At 37.2% G+C, this 16,396-nt stretch overlaps 1 protein-coding gene across 13 annotated transcripts in view; it reads left to right on the top strand.

Moving 5' to 3' along the window:
• Positions 1–874: 874 nt before the first annotated feature.
• Positions 875–16,396, top strand: part of ACBD5 (acyl-CoA binding domain containing 5) — a gene marked incomplete at its 5' end in the record, with an annotated part of 41,049 nt that continues 25,527 nt past the window's right edge. For 2 of the 13 annotated variants that reach the window (XM_081060033.1, XM_081060042.1), the window contains 6 exons: positions 2,114–2,315; positions 2,503–2,658; positions 6,914–7,034; positions 9,356–9,428; positions 15,430–15,544; positions 15,640–15,672. In XM_081060033.1, the coding sequence (XP_080916159.1) occupies positions 2,583–2,658; positions 6,914–7,034; positions 9,356–9,428; positions 15,430–15,544; positions 15,640–15,672 (418 nt within the window). Of the gene's footprint in view, positions 1,211–2,088; positions 2,316–2,492; positions 2,659–6,913; positions 7,035–9,355; positions 9,429–15,429; positions 15,545–15,639; positions 15,673–16,396 lie in introns of those variants that run through there. The other 11 variants (XM_081060037.1, XM_081060031.1, XM_081060036.1 and 8 more) reach the window with 10 other exon arrangements.

Here is a 16,396-nt window from a genome sequence, read left to right as displayed (position 1 = left end):
TCCTAGATTGGAAATAAAACACCCAAGCTCTTTTATAAATATGCATGACTGAGTAGATTGGAACTGAAAAGAATATGTAATCGGGGGCTGGCCCGGTAGCTCAGGTGGTTAGAGTTCCGTGCTCCTAACTCGGAAGGCTGCCGGTTGGATTCCCACATGGGCCAGTGGGCTCTCAACCACAAGGTTGCCGGTTCAATTCCTGGGCAGCGCCCCCTGCAACTAAAGAACATGGCACCTTGAGCTGAGCTGCGGCTGAGCTCCCAGATGGCTCAGCTGGTTGGAATGCGTCCTCTCAACCACAAGGTTGCCGGTTTGACTCCCCCAAGGGATGGTGGGCTGCGCCCCCTGCAACTGGCAACAGCAACTGGACCTGGAGCTAAGCTGCGACCTCCACAACTAAGACTGAAAGGACAACTTGAAGCTGAACTAAGATGGAAAGGACAACTTGACTTGGAAAAAAAAAAAAGTCCTGGAAGTACACACTGTTCCCCAATAAAGTCCTGTTCTCCTCCAATAATAATAAAAAAAAGAATATATAATCAAAGAACGAGAAGAGAAAGCAGTAGATATTAAACACATAAAGTCTAGTTTGAGTAAATTAGAAAAATTTTTAGTCTTACATTTTGGTGTCCCACTAAAAGTCCAAGATTTAAAGCAAGAGAGTTTTTTAGACTGACTCCTGGTTCTGCAACTTACTAAGTTGTGGCGCCTTGGGCAACTCAGTTAAAACTTAGTCTCAATTTCCTCCTCCGTAAACAACCCTCGGGCGTTTGCGGAACATCTCAGACGCTACGTAAATACCTGGCGCTCAACAAGCCATAGTCTTTATTATCCGAACGTCATTCTTTGCTGTCTTACACATAATCTCAAAGTTAGTGAGCATCAGGAGCAAGAAATCAGACCCCAATTCTCCGCTTCATGTCCAGTCACACCAGGATACTTCCGAAAGCCACCAAGTGTCCCTTTCGCCGGAAGCGGATGTGGTATTGTAAATTGGCACATAATGCGACGCAGTAGGAAGGAGGGATTTCCGCCAGAAGGGCTCAACCGCCTGCGGGACCCTGAAACCGAACCGGAACAGGTGAGAGGAACGCCCCCGTCTCAGAGGAAGTGTCCGGAAGCGCCGCGTCTGGGGGACTACATTTCCCACAAGTCCTCGGGGGCAGGGCGAGGGGACAATACCGGACAGGCCTTGCAGGGCAACACCAAGGTAAATGCCGGCACTGCGGCTCTGAGGGGAGAGTAACTTGTAGTCTGTGTCTAAACCTGTACTAGTAACTCTCCTAACCCATCCCGAACTGACAAAAAAGACCTGGCGACTTTGGGGTTTCCAGATCAAGGACTCCCTCCGCCCCCACGACCCATATCAGTTCCCCCACTACGGGCCTGGGGGCGCTTCCTAGTTGCATGAGGACGCGGGGTGCTGTGCTGGAAAGGTGGAGGCCCAGGGTAGTCTTTTCTAGGGGTGGCGATCCCTATTAGCTCCTCGTTCGCCCCGCCCCCACGCCCTGTCGCCTATTAAATCGAGCTGGAGCTGGCCTAGGTCCTGGGTCTCGACACTAGAGGTGGTGCAGGGAAAGGTGGTCTCCCTCCCTAGGTCCAGTCTAGTAGCGGGAGGCTTTTTCTTTCCTTGGGTTGTTGCTCGCGTGCCCTTGTCTCGAGGCGGCTAAAGCTGTCGAACACGTGCGAGCCAAGCACTGCTCATCACCTCCAGTCAGCATCCCTACTCCCTTCCTCTACCCTTTCGGGTGGCATACAGAATGCCGGCCACGGGAGAGAAAAAACGACCTAGGTCACAGAAATTAAATGGCAGAATTGAAGGTTCGCACCAACCCTCTCCCTACCTGCAGCCCTTCGCTTCTGTCCCATCACCTCCCTCTAACTTTAACCGAACAGAGGGCAGGCGCTGAGGACCACAGTCATTTTTTGCCCAGCGGTGCCGACGTGCTGCTTGGGTTCGCGCTCCGGGACACGTCCGTCCGGCCTGTTCCAAAAGCCAGCACCCGGCCCTCCACCGACCCACCCCGATTCTCTTCCTTTCCTCCTCCTCCGGGACTGACCGACTGCGCGCGTCAGCCCCGCCGCCGCGGGCCGGTGGGTGGAGTTTGCTGCGAGGCGGCGGCGGCGGCGGCGGCGGCGAGTGGGTCCGGGGCAGCTTTGGGGCGGGGCTGTGAGGAGGCCGCGGGCAGACGGAGCGACCCCGCGGGGATGGGCGGGGTGGCTGCTCCCGCTGGGTCTTGCGGGTGGAAGCGGGGCTCCCAGACCACCAGTGGCCGGAGCCTCTTCGCCTCATGCTAGAGATGCTTTTCCTGTCGGTGAGTTGGTCCGTCTTCGCGGGCCGGCTTCTCGGCCTTGGTCACGCCCCCGGGAGGAGGAAGGAGTCGGGCCACCTCGGTCTGTGTGGCCTGGATAGGGCAGGGGAACTGACCAGCTGCGCTCCTGGGCCTCCTCCCTTTGGGCATGTTGATCCGCGGCTGCGCTCCATGTTCTAGTTTCATGCAGGCTCCTGGGAAAGCTGGTGCTGCTGCTGTCTGATTCCGGCCGACAGACCTTGGGACGGGGGCCGGCGCTGGCGGCTGGAGATGGCGGACAGGAGATCGGTGCATGAAACCCGGTTTGAGGCGGCGGTGAAGGTGATCCAGAGTTTGCCGAAAAATGGTACGTGCACTGGGATTCCCCCGGTGAGGAAGCCTCCTGCAGAGGCCTGGGGCCCCAGTTTCTGAACCTTAACCTCCTTGCACCTCTCTGCTTCTATTCTTGCTTATTTACCGACTTCTTTTCTGCGCTTAAAAGGACTGTAATTGAAGGGGAGAAGATATCGAATGTGAATTAATTACCTACTGACCTTTCAAGCCAGAGACAAATATATTATGCCGGTTTTAAGTAGTTTATATAGTCGGTGAAAACAAAAGTCTTGTCACTTTTTGACTGTGGATTTGTATGTAAAAAAAAATTTTAAAACTGGCATGGGGATGCCTGGTGCATACTGACAAAGTCTTTTGAACACTTTTGAATATAAAGGGAGAAACGACAGAACAACTATATTCATTTGTAAAACTATGTTTTTATTTTAATATATACATACATATTTGCTACATTTTTTACTATCGTACTAGTTTCTCTTTTTTATACTCCTATTGGGTGGACCTTTTTTGCAGCGTGGTAGAAAAGTCATTGGAGCTGTTCTTTTGTATTTAATGTGTTATTCCTTTTTCTCTTTGGTCTAAGTCTGGTGTTCTTCATACTTATCCTGTTTGGGGTTTGGAGAGCTTTTTTGATTTGTAATTTTATGCCTTTGACCAATGTTGGGAAGTTTAAGGCTATTATTCAATTTTTTTTTTTCTGTAGAAAAGCTTGTAGAGAGAGTCTTTTATTTTTCACTTCATATCCTCCTGCAATATATGAATTATTTTTCACAATAAACTTGTATTTTTTAATAATGCAATAAAGTGCAGTTATTGTGCCAGAGTGTAAAACTAACTGAATATAGCATTAATGTATTACTATAGTATTTAATATCATGTCCTTTATTTTTATTAATCACCAGTTGGCTACATAATGAATCTTCAGCACATTCAATAAAAATTCATTAAGTGAAGATTCAAAAAGTTTGGAAACAAATATATACAAAATAGTATTCCTTTTGTAATCTCAGACATCAAGTTGGAGAAGGACATATGGGGAATTGAAAGATGAGAGTGAAGAAAATGTAAAGAAATATTATAGGAACTTATTTAGGTATTTATTTTTTTAAAGGATTTTTTTTTTCTTTTTAATTTTTTTATTAGGGAATAGTGTGTTTCTTCAGGGCCCATCAGTTCCAAGTCATCGTCCCTCAATCTAGTTGTGGGGGGGGGCTCAGCTCACTGGCCCATGTGGGAATCGAACCGGCAACCCTGTTGTTCAGAGCTCACGCTCCAACCAATTGAGCCATCCAGCCGCCCTGGTATTGATTTTTTTAAATGCCCAATTAGGAGGATTTATAGAAAGGCATGATTCTCAGAGTTTTATGTAAGTTGTTCCTTCATCCTTTCTCCTAAACTATACATTTTTATATATTTCATGAAAGTTGATAAAGCTAGACTTGATATCTCTAGCCCTCTACCTTTGTTGACATTACATATTACTTATTAAGAAACCCGTGTAAATGTAAATAAAGTTTCTATAACTTTACATTTAAGAAGGTATTGCAAAGTTAAGATACGCTGCCAAATGGCAACTATGTTGGACAATATCAGTATCCTGTTGTCCCCTGAAACTACATTGATACTGAGGCAGAAGTATTGTTATAATGAATTATTAATTACTTTTATAATAATATTTTTAAATTCTTTGCTCTGCCCTGGATTGCTTTGTCAAGAGTAAGATCGTACAGTGTTTTTGTTCCTTTTTGCTTAATCTTTATCTAACGTGTCAGGTTGTGTTGAATCCTATAGCTTCAATGTTTGGTGTTCCCTTGGCCTTTAGAAATATAAGTTCTTAGATAATATTTCAAACACATATCAAATTTATCAATGCGTGAGCACCTTGAGGACAGAGATTATACTTTACCAGTGTCTTCCACACAGAATATATTCAATATATGTATATATGTTACCAGTTTTTGCTGTAACCTATTTTAACGTACTGTGTTTCCCCGAAAATAAGATCTACTGGACAATCAGCTCTACTGCGTCTTTCGAAGCAATAGAGTAAAATAAGACCGGGTCTTATATTAATTTTCCCTCCAAAAGGCGCATTAGAGCTGATTGTCCAGCTAGGTCTTATTTTCGGGGAAACACGGTATATATCATTCACCTTAACCAATAAACTTTTAAATCTTATTTGATTAACTTCCTGAAAAAATTACAAGATGAGGCTTTTGGTGTTTTAAATTTAGATTTGTGTTAAATAAATAACCATTTTTAACTGTAGTTTCTCCATTTTTCTCCCTCTACTATGTAAAGAAGGACTATATCATTGAAATACTGTATCTAGTAGATATACCTAAGTGAGCATATATTACGTAGATAATTATTGTGATTTTGGAATTAATTATTCACTCTTGGCCAAACCTGAAACACCAGCTCTCATCTTCTTATGTTGTAATTTTTGTGTTTATTGACTACTAGCTTTCAATTACTCCATGTTATCTGTTTATTTCGCAATCGATAAAGTTTTCTTGTTTGTTTTTTTTTAAATTTTATTGGGGAATATTGGAGAACAGTGTGTTTCTTTAGGGCCCATCAGCTCTAAGTCGTTGTCCTTCAATCTAGTTGTAGAGGGCGCAGCTCGGCTCCAAGTCCAGTCCCCATTTTCAATCTTTAGTTGCCAGGGGGTGCAGCCCACGATCCCATGGTGGGAATTGAACCGACAACCTTATTGTTGAGAGCTCGCACTCTAACCAACTCTGCCATCCAGCCACCCCTATGGAGGCTCAGCGGCAGCTCGTTGTCTTCAGTGTAGTTGTGGAGGGCGCAGCTCACTGGCCCATGTGGGAATCAAACCGGCAACCCAGTTGTTCAGAGCTCATGCTGTAACCAACTGAGCCACCCGGCCGCCCTATAATGTTTTTAAAATATCTTTTTACAGTTTTAATTTTTATTTTTATAAACAATATTTTATTTTTGGTATAAAAGTAATACAAACTTAATGTAAGCAAAAAGGGTAATAAAAATAATCTGTATGCCTACTATCCAGAGAGATTGTCTTTAACTATTTGATGTGTTTCCTTCTACTTGTGTTTTATGTATGTAAATACTTATTTTGAAAAAATGAATTGTACTGGATATGCTGCTTTTAAACTGCCATTTTTTTTCTCATTTTATAGTAGATCATGGAACTTTTCTCATGACGTTTACATTTTTCTACAATATAATTTTAAGGGCTATAGTTGTCAATTATCCTGTTATATAAGTATATCGTATTTATTTAGCCAAGTATTTATATAAAACATTTACATTCCAGTTTTTCCCTATTACTAAGAGTATTGTAACTTACGGCTTGTTTATACAATTTGAAATTTTTAAACATAAAAAAGGTTATAGATATGCTGAAACATATATGAAGATTGATATTCAAAGAAATTGATGTTTCCAAAATTACAGAGGTAGGCAGTGACAAATCTATTTTATCTTGGATTAATTCCTTTTCAACCACAGTACACTTTGGTTGGCTTCAGGCAAAGTTCCTTATCCATTGAGAAACTGAAATTTGGCCAAGAGGAATTGAATTTCTTACTGTTACAATTTTATTAAGCAGCATATACGTGTAAGTTTTTTATTTATGCTAGTCATTTTTGATTTGTCACAATCTTTGAATAAAAATACCTTATTTACAGTTGCATAATACAGTTATTATATATTTTAATATACAGAGGGTGCCAAAAAAGTGTACACATTTTAAGAAAGGAAAAAAATGTATTAAAATTGCAATACTCAATATATACCGATAACAAGCGATGAATACAAGTCACGTTTGACTTCTGCAATTATAAAAGAGGCTGAAAGTGTTTACCATCAGTGTGATTTTAATGCAGTTTTTTCCTTTCTTAAAATGTGTATACATTTTTTTTGCACCCTCTCTGTATTTGTGTTTTTAAATGACTTTTGCCAGTTTTTTTGGTTACACCTATAGCATGTGTGTTCATTTATTCTTTTATTAATTGAACTGTGTTTAACATTGTTATTAAACTCTAAAATTTCAAGAGTTTTTTTAATATTCAAAGAGTAAAGCAACGGGGGGAGGGGCACCAAAAAAAGAGTAAAGCAACTAACAGAGCCATAACTTTTGTTTCCATAAGATAGAAATAAATAATTATCTGAACTATTAATGAAATATTTAAAAATCACTATTAGTATAACTAAGATAATTTAGTCTTAGGTTATCAATTGTGTTCTCCAGGTGATCTGTGTTTAATGTATGTTTCCAATAGGTTCATTTCAGCCAACAAATGAAATGATGCTCAAGTTCTATAGCTTCTACAAGCAAGCAACCGAAGGACCCTGTAAACACTCAAGGCCTGCATTCTGGGATCCTATTGGAAGATATAAATGGTAATTTTACATAGAAAGCTATGAAAGGCATTTTACTATAAGGATATAATTATCATGGGATTGTTATTTATGTGGTTATGTATTATCCTGTGCATAAAGTGGTCTAGGTACAGGATACAATTTTTATCCTCCATGTGCTCTTAACACAATTTCACACAAATGGGGAAGTCTTGGGGAAGAGAAAAAAACAATAAAATAAAAAAGGGTAGGTACATCAAAGATAATAAGCTTTTTAGTTAGTCTTTTTGTTTTTGTTTTTTTTTGGGTTTTTTTGCCCCCATCCCTCGGTTTTAAAGCCAATGTTTCTCAGTCTAGTTGTAGGCGCAGCTCCCTGGCCCATGCTGGTATTTTGAGCCTTGCACTCCTCCCTGGCTGAGGCAGTCGGTCGCCGGTCATCGGTTGGCTGCTCACAGCAGCTCACGGCTGCTCTCATCGGCTCACGATCGCTGCTGGCCACTCATGGCTGCCGGCCAGCACAGCCACTGGCCGCTCACGCAGCACACAGCAGCCCACAGCAGCCCGTGGCAGCTCACACCGACCTCTGGCTGTTCACCGCAGCCCAGCTCCAGGGAGAGCCGTTCTTCACAGTCTTAGCTGTGGAGGGCACAGCTCACTGGCCCACGAGGGAATCAAACCAGCGGCCTTCAGCATTAGGAGCACGGCACTCCAGAGCCACCGGGCCTCCCCAGTCTTACTTTTTATGGCATTTTTATGCAAAGAAAAACTCCCAAACTAAATTAAAGAAAGAAAGAAACTCTCCTGGCTCTTTGACCTGCCATGAAAAATAGTGACTTTTGTGAGGTGACATTGTTTGCTTTGAGACTTTAAGATAATAATTAACTAGGAGTATGACTTAGGTACTGTCATACTAACGTTTTATCTAAGCCGAATGTCCCACTATACTTGAATAGAAATTTGTTGTTTTAATATACTTAAGAGAATCATAAACTATCCAGAGATACTTTTACCATATTTCCAGTTAACTAACATTTGATGTTCTAAATACTGTTGAAGACTTTATAAATGTCTAACGAAACGTAACTTAGTCTAATATAGACTGTATGTATAAACAGTGTTCTGATTGGTGAAGCATATCTTAAGAGCCACACATGTTGATGGCTAAATTTCTTCACTCTGAATTGAAGTCCTTGAACTCCTTTGAGGATTTAACTACCCGTACTATACTTTTATCTAAGATTTTTATGCATAGTCACAAAATAATAGGTTAAGTATAATAGCAACATGTTATCTTTTTTCAGAAAATTTACTTATTTACTTTATAATTTTCCCTTGACATTGATCTTTGGTGGAGTTAAACTGTTTCTGGAAAAAAAGGTATAAAAAGAGTTTTTCACTTTAGGTAGAAATTTTAAAGGACTATACTCATTATCTAGGGGGTTAAAATTTTCCTGTCCCCTCACATTTTCCTTTTTTGCTTGTTAGAAGGAAGAAACTATTTCCATTTTTCAAATGTGTAAGTTAGACTCTTATTTAAATTAATGGAAAAATTTTTTTTAATTGGATAAGGGGAATAGGACTTTATTGGGAAACAGTGTGTACTTCCAGGCCCTTTTTCCTAGTCAAGTTGTTGTCCTTTCAATCTTAGTTGTGGAGGGTGCCGTTCAGCTTTAAGTTGTCCTTTCAGTGGGGGCGCAGCCCACCATCCCTTGTGGGAGTCAAGCCGGCAACCTTGTGGTTGAGAGGACGTGCTCCAACCAACTGAGCCATTCGGGAGCTCAGCCGCAGCTCAGCTCAAGGTGCTATGTTCAATCTTAGTTGCAGGGGGCGCTGCCCACCATCCTTGCGGGAGTCAAGGAATTGAACTGGCAACCTTGTGGTTGAGAGCCCACTGGCCCATGTGGGAATCAAACCGGCAGCCTTCGGAGTTAGGAGCAGGGAGCTCTAACCACCTGAGCCACAGGGCTGACCCAAATTAATGGAAACTTTTAACCCAAACTTCTGTTTATCTAACACATGTATCTTCTAAAGTATTCATTTCTGTCATTGTTCTATATAATGACAAGCTATTAAAGAGTTCTTAGCAAATATTTCTGAATAGTCTATACTTTCTTTGGTCTTATATAATCTGTATAATCTATGGTTGAGTTATATACTTATTAGTTTTAAATACTATTTACTTTTCCAGTTTATTACTGCGATACTCTTCAAGGTGATGCATTTAAAGAGACCCTTTGGAAATATAATAAGGCTTTAAGTAGAGCTTGTTTTAAATAATGACCCTATAGTGTCAACTATAAATTGTATTTTGAACAATTGAAAATCAGGTGTCTTTATTGTTATTTGAATGTTTTCATTTTTAGGGATGCTTGGAGTTCATTGGGTGATATGACCAAAGAGGATGCCATGATTGCATATGTTGAAGAAATGAAAAAGGTAGGGAAAATAATTCACAGGAGAAAATAAAAAGATTCAGAGCAGTTCTTATTTAATTTTATCATCAAGCAAATTAGCTGCTTTAGTTTAAGGAACAAGGAGATTGTAATATGTTAGAATACACAATCTAGATTATTGAATTATTCTTTATCTGTTTTACCAAAATTCATCTCAAGTAAGTGTTTTTTCTTTAAGATACATCACATTGTGGATACTTTGGGGATTTTGTTTTGTTTTGTTTTGTATTTTTCACCTTCCCTATCTTTCTATGTAGTTGACTTCTGCAGAAGGTATAGAAATAGGAATCTTTAAAAATAGGAGTCCCTAACTCAGGAGTCTGGGAAACACCTGGCCTGCCTTGAAAGCATTTCTTTAGAACCTTTTATTTAGGAGAAATAGTTAACAAGACTGCCAAACAGTGTTCTTGTACACATTTTAACTCAAAATTGAGATATACCCATCACTGTACTTCTCAGTAACAAGTATTTCTGTGACTGCAAAGCAAAATAGGTAAGAATGCTTTTAGTTTCTTTGGTAACTTCTAAAAAGTGCATTCATCATTCACTAGCTCTTCTAAGTCCATTCAAGGAATTGTTTAGAGGAACAAATTTATGAAGAAATCATAGATTTTAAAGATAATCTGAGTGCCTTTTTTATAAAGGACCATTTTTATATTGGAGAAGAATCAGGAAGTGGGAAATGTAGGTCTTTTTGACAATCTTAAATAAATTATCTTTGAACTCAAAGAAAATCTGTAAAAATGAATAAAGTTTTGTTTTGTTTCGTTTTCCCAGATCGTTTGACAGTATTAGTAACTTCTGTTTGGTAGATTCAAACTAGTTTTTGCTTTGTTTTATTCCTGTTTACACTGCCAAAATTGTGCCCTTTGTTACATTTTCACAATTTTTTTTCTGGACTTTGTTTATAATAGAGGGCAGAGTTTAGTTATTTTGGCTGTGAACTGTATCGGTAACACAACAACAAAGGAGCCTTTCAAAAGCAGAGAGAGAAAGAGAATATAAAGTTTTTTGGGGTTGATAACTGTTGCTTTTTCTTTACCTTAAATATCATTATAAATGTTAGGACATTCTGCAATGTAAAGCTGAATGACACATTAAGTAAAATTTACCCATTTTACTTGTCCAATTTTATTAATTCATGATGTAGCCACAGTTTAAAATGGGAGGGATGTGAAACAATGTGTATTCCACTTTTTTCCCCCAAGAAAGACAAAGACTATACATCTCCCTTTTAGCTGTCTTAAAATACTTCCACTGTACCTGTAGGTTTCTGTAACTAACTCTCTAATTAAAAGAATTCACCAACTACTTTCAGTAAGACTTTAACCTTTTCAATTCATACTGTGAATACAATACAGTTTATAGGAAACTTTTAGAGGTAAATCTAAAATAATAGGATATGCGTAGTTTAAAATTTTGATTAGTCTTTAAAATTTGTTTCAGAGTTTAGCTTTGTGAACATCAGTAGATAAATTTTCATGACTCTAAATAATCAGTTAGGATAGTACATTATCCCAAAGATTTCACTACTGAATTTGGGACTTTATCTAATGTCAATAATTTACTAACTGGAGCAGTCATTAAATTACATTCTTAAATATGGTTCACAAATCCCTATACTATTGCTCTTTAGAATTAGTCTTTCAGTCTGAATCTAATTCCATGCCTATGCAATCAAGGATTTAAGGAACCTTGTTTATTTAACTTATATGTTATGTTTTATAGAAAATTGCCTTTCATAATTTGTAAACCATTCAGTGAAATATCACCAAAAAACTTGCCAAAATCAAAAATTGTTTTAAAATAATATAATAGGATTTTAGCTTTCAGGGACTGAGAGTAACTAATGTGGTTTGGGGGCAATAACCCATGTTTTTTTTAAATAAAGTTTATTTTGATTCATAATCAAGAGGAAATACGAAATTCTATTTTCTGTACAATTTTACAAGCTATCTTATGGGTATTTCCAGAAAATTCAGCTAGTACTTGAATAATACATAGTATGTCTGTTGATTTAAAGAGATATCAGTGTACAGTAGTCCTCCATTATTCGTGGGGGATATAGTCCAAGATCCCTAATCCACGCCTCAACCTGTGAATAGTATTGAACCCTTTATATACTATTTTTTTCCTATACATACATACCTTTTTACTTAAAGGAAACACTTTATGGCTTCTTTTTTGGCACATTGAATTGCCATTATCACTACTCTTGCACTTTTGGGCCATTATTAAGGGGTTACTTGAACACAAGCACTGTGATATCCTGACAGTCAATCTAATAACCGAGAGGGCTACTAAGTGACTAAGGGCCAGGGAGCATATACAGCATGGAAACACAGGACAAAATGATGATTCATGTCCTTGGTGAGAATTTATCACGCGTGAATTTAAAATTTGTGAATTGTTTATTTCTGGAATTTTCCATTTAATATTTTTGGATCATGGTTGACTGTGGGTAAGTGAAACCCTGGAAAGTGAAGCTACAGGTAAGGGGACTACTGTACTCAACTCTAGCTGCACGATAGAATCACTAGGGACTCTTGTTAAAAGGAAAATAAGAAAAAACCAAATGCCCCAGACAAAACCCCAGACTAGTTGTTTCAGGATTTCTAAGAAGATGGGATAATCACTAATAGAGGGAAGATTAGAACAGTCTCAGAAAGGATGGGACATGAAAGTTACCATGACTGCAGGTCTCTGGTCCTGCTCTGTAAATCCAGAACATTGGCTTTCTCTGAGTACTGAAGGTTGATTTGCTTTTTAAGGCTTGACTCATGATAACCATCTTTTGGAGATTTACGGAAAAACCAGAATGCCAATTGCTTTACTTACAGTGGGTGATACGGCTTTCTCGTGATCATCATCCTCAGGGTTGAGATATAGGACACTCCTCAGAATGTCAGAGGCATTTGGGACACTTTGATTGGTGATTTGTTGAGATTGTCTATTGAACAGAGATCAGAGAAGTGGATTTGGATGGCTGTAAGAGATGTGACCATCTGACACAAAAAGCCCGAGGAATTTAGTCTTTGCTTTACAATACAGTTTACCTGTACCTTTCCAGTATGTTTTCATCATACAGCAGTGGTGTCTCTCACTAAGGCAAAGTGCTAGATAAACCTGGAAAAATTGTTGTACTTTGAGCGCTGATTTCCTAGAGTCCATGCAGCTTACCATATATTTCTGTTAACACGTTCTTCATTTGGATGCATTACATCGTATTGAATTAATTTACACTTAAAAAAAATAAAATCTCTGAGGGTAAGTAGTAGTTACCTAGACTGGGATTTGCCTCTGTCTGCTTGTATTTCTCTGTCTCTGCCTGTGTCTCGTTTGTGTGTGTGAGACCTGTGTGTATGACATTTCTTTTATTTCAGTATTGGAGTGAGGGAGAGAATTTTGCAAATGGCTAAGGTCCTTGGGTTTTGTATTTTTAAAGTTTCTTCTTCACAGACGAATCTCTTAAATTCTGGGTGTATCTTGGTATGGCCACTTGTGTCCTGACTGTATTGACTACTGAAATTGTAGGTCATTGAAAAAAACATTATTCCGCATATTCGCTTAGCAAGAGTACATACTCTATTTATTTAGTTGTGACATTTCAAGTCCATAATTCACTCTCTTACCTTATGGGGTATAAAAAACCCAAATACTGAACAAAACTGGCCTATTTGAGAAAGAGATTTTAAAAATAATCTTCAATTGAGAGATAACCAAAAGAAATCTGGTTTGGAGGAGGAACAAAGGAGGTGTTGAATGGGGGTCAGGATGGGACATGTGTTTGGCTTTCCATATTCTGCTCAGTCAAGTCTTTATATCCACTGTGGAATAGTGTAAAGGATACTAACTTGTGTTTGAATCATATCTCTGCCATTGATTAGCTGTGTCTTTGGTCATACCAAAGTAAACACTACCTATGGTTTCAGTTTCTGGTTTGAATCTAATTCTCAGAATGGAAAACTGTAATTATTATAATTCAAATATATTACAAATCACGTATCTATAATAAGCTATAAAAATGCTCTCCCTAATGGTCCCAGCCTTATAATAAGTATTTCCTTTAGCAAAAAGACAGTTTATGAATAAAGCATTCTTGTCAGTCCTATCCATTGACAGGAGCAGCGATTAGATAATTTAATATGAACTGTAAAATTAAATTATAATCACTAAAACCAGTTATTGTTAACATAGTTCATTTTGTATAGTCTCTGTCAATAACCCCCCTTTTCTCTCTCTCTCTCTCTCTCTCTCTCTCTCTCTCTCTCTCTCTCTCAAGCACGCATGCACGCACGCTCATGTACATACACACATGGTAGTAATGGTGATGGGTGTATCCCAGCTCTAAATCATATCAGATTTGCTGATTACCATGGACTATATATCTGGTTTAGAAATAAAAGCATGTTTGAACAAAAATTTTAGAGTTGTAAACTATATTGTTTATTAAATACCTCCTATGTGCACAACACTGGAAATACAGGAGTGATCAAAAACATTGAGTTTACATTATATTGTGAAAGGTACTGAATGAGCATTAAAGCAGGGAGCGTGACTTAACAAATCCGAGGTTGTTGTTAATTTTAAAGATACAAGGGATCATTTTAAAACTGCATATGAGCTGAAGAAATGTGCAAGAATGATATAGGACTTTGGTTGCTTAAAATAATAAATTCGTTTATATTAATACAGGTAAGATGCGTAAATGAAAAAAATCCAAACATTGAAAGAAGTATAAAGTGACAGATGAGTTCCCCATTCCCTCTATTTTAACTCTTTAGTAGTAATTACTTTTAATTGTATTTTATAGATTGATTCATAAGATATATATCTCTCTATATATATCTTGATATATATATATCTCTTGAAATATATATATATGTATATATACATATATACATATATATATATCATATTTTCCTGAAAATAAGACCTAGCCGGACAATCAACTCTAATGCATCTTTTGGAGCAAAAATTAGTATAAGACCCTGTATTATATTATATTACATTACATTCTATTACATTATGTTATAAAGACCCAGCCTTATAGTAAAGTAAGACTGGGTCTTAAATTAATTTTGCTCCAAAAGACACATTAGAGCTAATTGTCCACCTAGGTCTTATTTTCGGGGAAACACAGTATATAGATATACATATGTATATATTAAAAAAGAAAACCAAGAGTGGTATCATATTAAATATGCTGTTTGGCAGCTAGCTTTTTGTATGTAAAAAAATTCATGGATATTTTTCCAATCAGAACACAAACCTTAGTCTTTTTAATATCTCCAAAATATTCCATATATGGAAATACTTTTAATTTATCAGTCATCCACTGATGGCTATTTATTTCAATGTCTTTTCAGTTAACATACCTTGCTCTTTAAATTTGATGATTTTAAATTGGCCCAAAGTTATAAAGGTGTCTGAAAGTGGTTATTATTTCCTACTTTTGTGCCCTTTTAAGAACAATACCATAGTATTAAACAACAGACATAATTTACATTAACCCCATAGTTTTCTATTTTATTTAACATTAGTGCTTAGTTATTTATTTTTTTACAGGTAACCAAATATTAAGTGTCTTTATTTTGCTTTAGTCGTCATTTGAATTAAAGAAAATATTTGATATGTAGTACACATTTTTAAAATGTGTGCATCTACTTCGCCACCTTCAATGGAACTTAGTGCCCTTAGTTTTTAATGCATAATATGTAGATTATTGTGTAAAATTGCAAATGAAGCTTATGTGAAATAGCCTTTAAAATGAAAACACTTTTAAATCTTTAATATACTTGAAACTTTTCTAGAAGGGTATATATGTTAAGTATGTAATTAATATAGATACTTTGGGAGTCTATCAATGAATCTCATGTCTCACAGTTATCAAGACTTAAATTATAAATGTTGTATTATTTGATACTAATATAGATCAGATTAATAGTTTTTGATTTCACAAGATTTGTTTCTTTTGATTATAGATTCTTGAAACTATGCCGATGACTGAGAAAGTTGAAGAATTGCTACAGGTCATAGGCCCATTTTATGAAATTGTAGAGGACAAAAAGAGTGGCAGAAGTTCTGATTTAACTTCAGGTTGGACTGTTTTACTTCATTTTAAATTCAACAACTGATATATTATGCATGTGTTATATTTATATGTCTAATTTCTTTTTAATTTCACATGCTAGTCCGACTGGAGAAAATCTCTAAATACTTAGAAGGTAGGAATAAAGAAATCCATGTATAAATTTTGTTTAAAATTTACATGCCAAAGAATTCTGCTCAAATTTATATAATTTATAAGCTTGTCACTCAAGAGTTTTCTTTCTGTTTTATTTGTTTCTTTTGTTTTTGTCTTTTTCCTGTCACTCAGCATTTTAAATCTAAGCAAACACATTGTATAAAGTTCAATAATATTATGAACCCTTAAGTTTGAACCCTTAACTTACTGCGACATAATAAGTGATTCTCTTAGTACATTCAAAATTATAACAGAATTCATAGTTTTATTTTGATGGATTATATTTTCTATTTTGCTTAATGAATTATATTAGCAATACTATGGCTGAAATAATTTTCTAAGCTGATTTTAAAGTGACACATTTATAGTATGGTTTAACTGTAGTTTAGCAAGCTAAAATAAGACATCAATGAATTTACTTAGCTTGGTTTCTCTTTTTAGAATTCTGTTTTCGTGTTCTCAGTAAAGAATTGAAAGGTCTATCTTTAACATACTAGCAGGAGTTGAAAATAACATACACATTTGCTGGTATTAACTGTAATCATTTGCTTTTTAAATTTTTTTAGAAATGAGCCCATAGAGTCATTTTAAATGAAAATTGTATGTGTTTTGATACATATGGTATCCCTTTTTTTTCTGTCATCCCTACTTAAAAGGCATCTTATTAGTAATTGATGGAAATTACAGTGTTTCAGCTCAGCCAT

The sequence above is a fragment of the Rhinolophus hipposideros genome (genome assembly GCF_964194185.1).
Source record: "Rhinolophus hipposideros genome assembly, chromosome: 1".
Lineage (NCBI taxonomy): Eukaryota > Metazoa > Chordata > Mammalia > Chiroptera > Rhinolophidae > Rhinolophus > Rhinolophus hipposideros.
The sequence above is the reverse complement of the archived record's forward strand: the minus strand, read 5'-3'. Positions and strand labels throughout refer to the sequence as shown.